General features: G+C 38.5%; 1 protein-coding gene across 1 annotated transcript; it reads right to left on the reverse strand.

Annotated features, from left to right (window-relative positions):
- Window positions 1–1,523: 1,523 nt before the first annotated feature.
- LOC109411929 (small ribosomal subunit protein uS9m) lies at window positions 1,524–9,965 on the reverse strand. Its single transcript, XM_019685576.3, has 6 exons — window positions 9,770–9,965; window positions 9,497–9,712; window positions 9,259–9,432; window positions 7,429–7,514; window positions 7,122–7,366; window positions 1,524–7,059 (listed from the first exon to the last, which is right to left on the reverse strand). Exons 1-6 carry the CDS (start codon window positions 9,860–9,862, stop codon window positions 6,929–6,931), a joined length of 945 nt encoding a protein of 314 aa, XP_019541121.2. The 5' UTR covers window positions 9,863–9,965; the 3' UTR covers window positions 1,524–6,928.
- Between the last annotated feature and the right edge of the window lie 403 nt (window positions 9,966–10,368).

Consider the following 10,368-nt stretch of genomic DNA (forward strand, 5'->3'; position numbering starts at 1 on the left):
CATCAAATATTCTCAAATTTTTACTGTAAATTAATCAACTAGTTGTGTATCAGTGGTCCAATTTTGGAAAATATTGGGCTGTTTTACACGATGTTAGAAAGATTCTAGAAAAGGGTATAATTATCCGATAACCAGCTTTGAGCTGTTATATCTCCGGATTCAATGAACCGAATACAATTATATTTTGATCATTTATGACGATTATAATGAACTTTGAAAATCATTTGACTTAAGTTCATATTATTAATAGGAAAAAAAGTTATATCGATTTCATTTATTCTATGATTTTTTAGTAAATGTATCTATATTTCATATTTGGTTGCTTTCCTTCGAAACATAAATACACCTCGTCCTCTTTTTACGTCCATGCTTGGCTGAGCGACAAAAAATTCTACCGCTAAGACAATGAGCAAACTCAACAGTTTTATATTTTTTAAAACATCTTCGTGATTAGGAGAAGTGTACAAAAATATAAAAATGTGTATTTTGATCATTATTTTGTCGGTAGAAATTTTTTTTGCGATAAGCCAATAGTGGACGTAAAATAAGGTTTAGGTAGGTGTATATTAGTATGGTACACGCTTGTATGGAAAAAATAAATCCTCGCTCCAGTCGACTTTTTAGATCCCATTTAGGTCCCATATGAACTGTACAAAATTTCAGCGCAATCGGTGAAACTATAATTTAGCGCAAGCGATTCAAAGTTTTCATAGGATTTACTATGGGAAAAGTTGCACTTTCAGATAAAAAATCCCAGAGGTCGCCCTTTGTCTCCTTAATTCAAATCGATCAATGCTTCTTGTAGAAAAATCATTTATGAAACTTTCCTTCGAAGACCGCAAAATGATTGGATGCTTGTGGAAAAAGTTATTGATTTATTACCGATTAGTGATCCGACGAACGGCTTTTTGTTTTGTTTTATCAGCAGCACTGCTGCTGCCGTTGTTGCTTGGGGTGGCGGGAGGCATCACCACCCCCAGAAACAGCAGCAGCCAAAGCAGCAGCTGCAGTGCTGCTAATAAAACAAAACAAAAAGCCGTTCGTCGGATCACTAATCGGTAATAAATCAATAACTTTTTCCACAAGCATCCAATCATTTTGCGGTCTTCGAAGGAAAGTTTCATAAATGATTTTTCTACAAGAAGCATTGATCGATTTGAATTAAGGAGACAAAGGGCGACCTCTGGGATTTTTTATCTGAAAGTGCAACTTTTCCCATAGTAAATCCTATGAAAACTTTGAACCGCTTGCGCTAAATTATAGTTTCACCGATTGCGCTGAAATTTTGCCCAGTTCATATGGGACCTAAATGGAATCAAAAAAGTCGACTGGAGCGAGAATTTGATGTTTGTCCCATACTAGTGTATATTCAAGTTAATCAGAGGGAATTTAAATAAACTATAATTACTATCTCGAATTTCGAAACGATCAAGCCCACGCATGGGCTCTATCAAGCGTTTTAACGTTAAGTAGAGCCGCGAACAAAGACGCGAACCGCACCGGTCGCTGCTAAGAAGGGCTCGAAAGCGAAAAGTTTACGTACGGTTCGTAACGGGGCTTAGAATTTAGAGACATGCAAACTACGGTCTCTATCCGTAGGCTCGTGCGCTCTCTGGCGTTCAACTCTCTGGGTAGCGCAAAGAGGAGACGAAAGAATATGAGTTGGGATTTGTTGACAATCGTTTTTGTTCGGTTCATATAGTTTGTAGAGAATGATTTTCCAGTTTTGTATAGGTAATTTATTTGAGTTTGTATCAAATAGAACATTACATCAAAAAACATAACAATTTATCTGACATACAATAGTGATAGAGTGACAATATAAACGCAGAAAAATGATAGATTGAAACAGACAAGTTTTGATTAAGTATGTTTTGAATAAAATTTTGCTTTCTTCGCCGATCATACGCATCGAAAATGTATTTATTTTCTCTTAAAAGTAGTTACGATTATTCAAAATTGCACCTTCATTTTTTTAATCGGCCAATCGTTTTCAAACTTATATTTGAAGAACTTATACTGAATAGTGGATATGAACTGGTCGCCTTGATACATGTGTCATATCTCTGATACGCTGCAATCATCAATATTGACAAGGACTGCAATCATCAATATTGACAAGGACATGTGTAGACAAGGACTGCAGTAATTGGGCGTGATCTTACACACGGAGCCGCCAAACTACCCAAATTTGAGTTCTTTTGACGCAACTCCATAGTTTGGCCCAATAACTCAAATTTGAATAAATAGATTAAATTCACACTAGGTAGTTTGCCTTTAACTCCAGCAAAAAAATTAACCCACGAGTAGGTAAATTCAACCCAAACGAAAGTTTTTTTCCGGCTACAGCTACCGATGGAGCGCGACGAGTTTGACGAAGTAAAAAGTCGCGTTTACACTGCAGCCGAGGTGAATGGATATGACAGATTGTTTGTAAACAAAATTTTGAGGAAGCACAAACGGAAAAAAATATCGCAGGAACATAACTACACTCCAACAGAATCCAGAAGCTGTCAGAAGGATCAGCTTGCCATTTTACCCCAGGATAACAAACCAAATAAAAACAGCACTTGGTCGACAAGATCTTCACGTTGTGCACAACAGCGACAAGACCCTACGAGATCTTTTATGCAACCTTAAGGACAAGGTACCACCGGATGAACAATCCGGAATATACGAGATACCATGTTAAGACTGTCCGGCAGTTTACATTGGTCAAACTCGCCGGAAAATGAAGGTTCGCTTAAAAGAACACAGAAATGCTATCCAATCTAACAAATCAACCGAATCCAGCGTGGTAGCGCACGCAGCAGACTCCCAACACGAAATCGACTGGGGAAACGCAAAACTCGTCAGACGTGAGGAAAATATTGCACTTAAATACTTGGGAGTCAATGTTTATCAGCAACACGCGAAGATCGTTGATGAATGAAGACAACCATCCCATCGTGTCGTGTCTTTTCAATATGGTAGACACGGAATCTCAGTAGCATGTCTTCTCTTCGGACGTGTACGAAGGTCGTACGAAAACTGAACGCAATCAGTCAGACATTGTCCTGTTGGTGGGCGACATCGAGCCCGAAACCGGTCGACGAAAGGTAAATTTTAATATCTTGACGATAGTAAGAACTATAAGTGTTATGTAAAGGATCTTGTTGATGAACAGGGTATTCTTTGTACCACCGAAAACAAAGGTATTGATGACGATTCAAAACAAATTGTAAGAGAATTTTTTGATGATAATGATATCAGCAGACCAATGCCAGGAACAAATGATTTTGTTTCTGAGGTTCGAAATGAAAAAAAACAACAAGTTCAAAAACAACTTTTTATGATGTCGCTCAAAGAGGCTTATATGATTTTTGTAGATATGTACAAAACTGTGAATATTGGTTTCACAGTATTTACACAGTTGCGACCAAAGCATTGTATTTTACTTGATTCTACTGGTATATATAATGTATGCATATGTACTACTCAAGAAAATGTAAATTTAATGTTCAACAGTATACGAATTGTGTCACAAGATGAAATAATACAAAAAATACTTTGTGATATTTCCACCAGAACAGATAATAGATTTTTCCGTGCTTGTGAAAAGTGTGCTTGCAATGAACACATTGAAAAGGAACATTGATTCGGACATGGTTCGCTTCGAATCTATGGATTCTCTTCTTGTACCATATATACCATCCTAAATTCATCGGCGACTTATTGCCGGCGATAAATAGATATCATTATATGAAATAGTGATATTTTTAGTTGAAACACTATTAACAATGGCAATTTTTTTGGATGTAAACAAACACGCTAACAAGGAACAGGTTAGATCAGGAAGGATAAAAATGTCATTATGTTCCCAATGGAACACTGATGATCCACATGTTTGATCATTAAATTAGTGTTTCATCGTCAACTTGTTTGTGAAACGGTATTTTATTGTGCTAATATACATACTTTAGGTCATGCTAGTATTTTTTTCCGTTGAAAATAATGTTCAGGTTTAGGAATATTGAATATTCAAATGTTATTTGAATTAAAATAGACAAAATACCAACTTTCGCTAAATCATTGAGCTCTAGAACAAAAACGAGCCGAGAAATTTTGACCAACCTTGGCATAGAAGTTCATTAAACATATACAAACATCTGATGAAAAAATGGAGATGATCTAACTTATCCTGTATTTGTATGAACAGTGCAAAGTTCAAATGAAATTCTAAGACTAGATTATAGTAATTCACCTGGTGAAGAAAAAATTGTCGAATGTCGAAAAATACTTTAGTCTGTGAATACATACCAAAATCGATAAAACGCAATTTCATTGGCGGTAGTTTTTTTTGCTTATAAAACGATACTTTGCTTTTAAAACTTTTCACAAAAAAAAAAATAACGGAATTATCTTTTTTTTTGCTAGGTTTCTAGCTGCACTCTGAATAGAGTTGAAACCTCTACACTAGACCTGAAGATAGGAAAGAGTACGTAATGTTTCAGAAGCAGAAAATGATATCCATTAAGATGCAACAGTGTGCAACTGACTCAGAAAGTTACGGTAGAAGATTGGAAAGTTTTCAATTGGTCAATCAGTCAGGATTTGCCTATGTAGTGTTATGGTCACACGGTTTGTATTTGTCTTCTTGTTTGATTTTGTGGTATGGTTTAGTATGTTTTTTCCTCGTTAAGTCAGTTGTCGTATGTTTGTTTTTTTTTTCATCGAATAAGTCGAACCCCGTGTGTTAAAATATAGTCGATCCTGTGCCAAATTGTTTTCTTGATTTTGCTTATCGTTTTCTACTTCTCTGTGGTCATCTCTTGTGTCCTTAAATTGTCGTCGGTTCAAAACCCACAGAAACATGTAACTGAACTTCTGATATTTTTTTGTTGGTGTCATAATACCATCTAAGAGATAAACAAAAATTCGTCAAGTTGGTCAATTGATTGCAATAAAATTTGAAAATAATGAAGACTAATGTCAACTATTATGTATTCATCCCCCAACAAAACCTATGAAAAATATTCAAATTCGTTCAACTGTCCTATCGGTCCTACCACGATAAACCTTGTCATTTACTCAAGCGTGGCCTAGAAATGTCAACCTAGTCATACACAAGTAACGTTGTTCAGCTAATAAAGGGTAGTCACTTTTTTGTCCAAAATGTCACGTCGAACGCATTAACGTCAACAATGCGTTTAAGTGTTCGCACGTTAGCTTCGAATCTATCAGCACAATTAAGTGCTGCAAATCTCCTTCCCATTATTAATTCTTCGGTTGATTTTAATTGCTTTATTTAAAGAAAATATGACCAAGAAATATAGTAAAAATTCGACAAAGCGACTATGACATTAATAAATTATACTAATCAAAATCAACCGAAAAACGTGGGAAATAGAGCCCAAACAACATTTTGAAGTCAGCTGGCTGTAAAAGGCTCCAAAACCTGTCACAAATCCTATAATACTTTTATTAGGATTTGTAACGATCATCAAAACCTTCTCAAATCCAATCGACTTGGAACTATTGCTTAGGAATAGACTCTAATGAGCCCCGGCGGTTCCTCCGTGTTTATCGAGCATCTCTCTCTCTTCTTGGCGTAACGTCCTCAATGGGACAAAGCCTGCTTCTCAGCTTAGTGTTCTATGAGCACTTCCACAGTTATTAACTGAGAGCTTCCTCTGCCAATGACCATTTTGCATGTGTATATCGTGTGGCAGGCACGAAGATACTCTATGCCCAAGGAAGTCAAGGGAATTTCCTTTACGAAAAGATCCTGGACCGACCGGGAATCGAACCCGTCACCCTCAGCATGGTCATGCTGAATACCCGTGCGTTTGCCGCCTCGGCTATATGGGCCGAGCATGTCTGATGCATATGATCAGCCATACTCCATCTGCAGCAGCCGGTTCGTGATGAACCGTTGGAGGCGCATTAAAGTGTTAAAAAGGTGATATGTTTCACTAAAGAACACTACATTACAATAATCAAAATGAAACTCCTTCACTTTAATACCGTCAACCCTTGCGAACTTGACCAGGGGGAAAAAAATAACGGAATTATCATTCCAAAAAAGGTTTATTGAAACACTGGTAGCATCCAACTAGGTAATGAAATTAAGTTTTGATGAATTTTGAAACATAATTGCCATATTTTTTACAATAAGTTATTTGTTTCTATTCACCCCGTTTTACGGTATAACGGATCAAATGAGTCACCATTTGACCAAAATCGAGGGGTCTGCAAAAATTTTGTGGCTCTAACTATCGGGGGGTCCATCAATTTGAGTAACCAAATGCATTTTCCTTACTTTTTAAGCGAGGACTTTCAGAAAATCACCACCTTAAACATTTTTGAAAACAAGGTGTAAATAGTGAGCCGGTCCCAGCGAGAGTTACCCATATTCTAGTTGGTCTTATCATAAGCATGTAATCAATATGTAATTTAAAATAAAAACATCTTCAGGATACTTGGGATTCAGTGCATACAATCATAAATACAACAAGAACGATTGAACTTAAAGTCAGTTTTGAAAGGCTCTCGCAGTTATCTTCAATTTACAAACGATTCCTTTTTTGCATGGGTCGTTTTTCTGCCAACAGTCAATGGTCAGTGTATGAAAAATCAAGTCAATAGGTTTAACTATTGACTTGATTTTTCATACACTGATAGTTCTGACGGTGTCTCCCCTGTGTATAATTTATTATGTGAATCGGTTCAAAATTGACGGAGTTAGGGTCAAAAATCGACCGCGCAAAGAATCGGATGTACCATTCTTGACCAAGAAACTAAACTGTATCGATGTTCAACAAATTGATCTAAACTTCTCTAGATACTCTGGAATCAAGTTCTGTACGGACCTATGAGAATCTCCAGCAACTTCATCATTCGAATGCTTGAAATTCAATTTAATGCAATGCAATTGTCATATGAGCGTTCAAAAAGGACTAACCTGCTCTCTGGGCTGCACACTTTCAAAATACGTGATGTCTTGACCGTTGATCGTTATTTTACCCGTTCCCGGTGCGATGATTGTTACATCAGCTCGAGCTGATTTTCGAAGACATTCTGGAGGAAAAATAAAGCGATAAAATAACTGTTTTGCAACCTATCTTTATGAATATGTTTACCATAAACCGTAATGAAACTGTTTCCGTTCTCATCCAGCTGTGGTGTCGGTATCTGATCCGCATCCGTTTTTGCCAACAATGGCTTACGATACTGGTCAATAAATGCTTTCTCTCTGTAGGAATATGGATGCTGGATCAGGCGTGTCATAACATTGACAAAGTTCTCATATTCAATTTCGGAAATATCCTCGAGCAGCATTTTTTCGAGGACGTCTTTTGACAACCACTCCGAACCGGAAGTATCACTGTGCGGGAGAAACAGTTTAAATTAAACATGAATTTGTTTGAATTGGATTGAAATACTAACATTTGCTGTGTAGGGTCCGGTGTTAATTGCTTCCTAATCATGCGGTCCTCAAAAGCATTCAGATTGTTGAGATAGCCGACAATATCCTAAAAAAAGAAAGTAAAATTTTGAAATAAATGCATGATTTAACGAGTGATTCAAAGCGATCATCGAGGAGCAAGGATATGTCGTTCTGCGGACATTTCATGGCCTAATTAATGATTGCCTTCTCAGGTTGAATTTCTTCTCCTGCGCTTAAATTGAAAACCAAGCCTAGCACAATTTTTAATCGGATTTAACTTTTTTTTTCAATTCGCTTTAACAGAGCTTCGGCCTCCCATCTAGCAAAAGTTTGCCATGTGCGTGAAGCGCTGCTGGCGGAGTATAGACTACCGTTGGACTGAAGCTCCCGGGTGGGAACAGTAGGGACAACTCAACTTTCTGTTGGTCAGCCCGCCATTTTCTGTAGTTCAAGTACGATTCGGAAGACCGGGGAAGTAAAGGAACGCCACTTTTCTCCCCCGTACACTGCCTATGATCGCATAACTGTCCCATATGAATAGGAAACCCAGCAAATATGGGACTGATATGCGATCATGGGCAGTACACATCCTTTCAACAATGTTGTCCGGGGTGTTATATCTACCGCATACCTCCTGCATACTCGACCTTTGCTCCACGAAACGTGGGCATTCAAAGAGCAGGGTCTCCAGTTAGCCTAATGGTGAAGGCTATGGATCGCCAATCCGGAGTTGGCGGGTTCGATTCCCGTTCTGGTCGGAAAAATTTTCTCGACTCCCTGGGCATTGTGTATCATTGTACTTGCCTCACAATATCAAATTCATGCAATGGCAGGCAAAGAAAGCCCTTCAATTGAAAACTGTGGAAGTGCTCTAAGAACACTAGAGAAGAGAAGCAAGCCAAGTTGCAATGCAAACGTCGAGCCATAAAGAAGAAGTAGAATGTTCCGTGGTCTCGTGGCAGTCTACGCATTCCGGACATGCGGGGGAGCCTACATGTCCTAATCTGTGCAGAAACCACCTAAAGCACCCATGGACTGACAGAAATGGGTCAAGTGAAAGTTCACCTCGCCATGGGGCCTGCTCGTCTATTTAGACACACTTGGTGTGAGCCTGTGTGTCAATCTACCCTTGCTGGAAAAATCCCATTCCCTCGATTGACCACTAGCGCATTCGATCATGCAGCGGAGCCATACCGTAGTATGTGTAGTGGCAAAAGCCACTCGGTAAAACTACCGAACCCTCTTGGGTGTTCTGAAGTGACTTTGGACCTATGAATAAAGATGTGAGTATGAAGATGACTACCGTCGTAACCAGTTGTACTTTATCGTACTGAAAGAAAGTTTAACTTTTGAGTTATTTTACCCGTTATAACAGTATGAAGACCGCTACTGTCGCGAGCAGCTTACACGTACTCGAGCCTATTTATTGCTGAGCAATTCGACATTATCGCCATGCTTGCCCTTGTGCAGTAAGAGGGGGGGTGTCTAGACTATTTTCCTTCTGATATGATGGGAATTAACGCATATAACGAAGTAAGTTTCTACCTTTTCTATTAATGGGTTACAAACATGTTGTGTTAATCCCAGCCCCGTCACTTCAACAACTGCCGCCAAGGCCAATAAATTCAACTACAAGCAAGCTTCGTTTGAATTTGACGTTTCTTCTCAGCTTCGTACTGGGGTAAAACAATCAAACATTTGCTCATTTTTTGCCTGAATTTTCCACACATCGGGGATCGAGATGGATAAAATTATCCAATCAACATCGTAGAACGAGAATGCGCCCTTTCGTAACAGAAAATATTGAACTGTAATTAGTTAGTACTTACAAAAAGCAGCTTATAATAGTTTGGCCTTCCAGTGTAGAACATACTGTGGAAAGGTCTCCCGGTCTCGTCGAACTCGGCAGCCTTGCGTTGCGGAATAACCTCCTCTGGAGGCTTCATCAATGGCCTTGCTTTCTTGTCGTACAAGCCGGACGGAAACAGATATTGAATTGCTCTCTGAAAAAAAAAAACTTTGTTAATAGATGTTTTGTAACTTACGGCAGACCATCGTTGTTCCTACATCGATATCTGCTTGGGTGAAAGTTTCCGGATCTTCTCCCATCATATTCGCAAGGTGTCGTTTGCCTAGCTTGAATTCAAGGTTTTGAATCTTCATGAATTCATCGTGAGCCTTGGCACGTTCCAGGTATGCCTTCATGGCTTTGCTAACCTTGCCCTTCTTGGACACCGTCGCAATCGACTCCGCTGAACTTGGGGCACCAACGCTCGTGGAATACTGCCGAGAAATCGTATTACATAATGAAATACACATGAGTTTTATCTGAACACTCACCAAAGCGGGTTTACATGTTTTAATTGCCGTAGATAATCGGTTTTGGATTTGTAATCCTTTGAAACGAATGGCAATTTGTGCAATATTTGCCATGTTTTCCGAACATGAACAACCAAAATGCAATAAGTAAAACGCGGCCGGCCGACTCGCTGCGTGATTCGACAAACTGTGGTGCGGCTAAAAAGTTTTGACGTTCAGGATCAAAACAAAACAAAACATATAACGCACACTTTGATGATGTTGCACGCACTCCGATGATAGCGGGATAATGCATGCTTATGTTTACAGCGGTTTGCCCGCCATGCGAATCGTTCAAAATAATTTGTGTGTTTAGAAACTGCAGCTACACTGAACGAAAATCCCCGCCATAAATTGAATGTAAAGTCCCCCATTTGAGCCCCATGCCTAAATTCAGATGATTTGTATAGAAGGCTGTCATTCCATTCCAGATCTAACAGAATACAAAATAAGCTGAAAAGTAACATTAAATGAAGCAGAACTTCATTGGAGAAAGAAATCTAGTACATTCAATGTTTTAATTATAATCATTCTATTTGGAATCAAAACAAATTTAGGTAAGGATGATTGTCATTCAATAT

The sequence above is a fragment of the Aedes albopictus genome, chromosome 3 (genome assembly GCF_035046485.1).
Source record: "Aedes albopictus strain Foshan chromosome 3, AalbF5, whole genome shotgun sequence".
Classification (NCBI taxonomy): Eukaryota; Metazoa; Arthropoda; class Insecta; order Diptera; family Culicidae; genus Aedes; species Aedes albopictus.

Excerpts from the sequence above, each read along its gene's own strand:
- LOC109411929 (XM_019685576.3), bottom strand. The coding sequence starts at position 9,862 with ATGGCAAATATTGCACAAATTGCCATTCGTTTCAAAGGATTACAAATC. Across the intron at positions 7,367-7,428 it reads CCGGACCCTACACAGCAAAT|TGATACTTCCGGTTCGGAGT; the intron begins GTTAGTATTTCA and ends TCTCCCGCACAG. Across the intron at positions 7,060-7,121 it reads CAGTTTCATTACGGTTTATG|AATGTCTTCGAAAATCAGCT; the intron begins GTAAACATATTC and ends TTTTTCCTCCAG.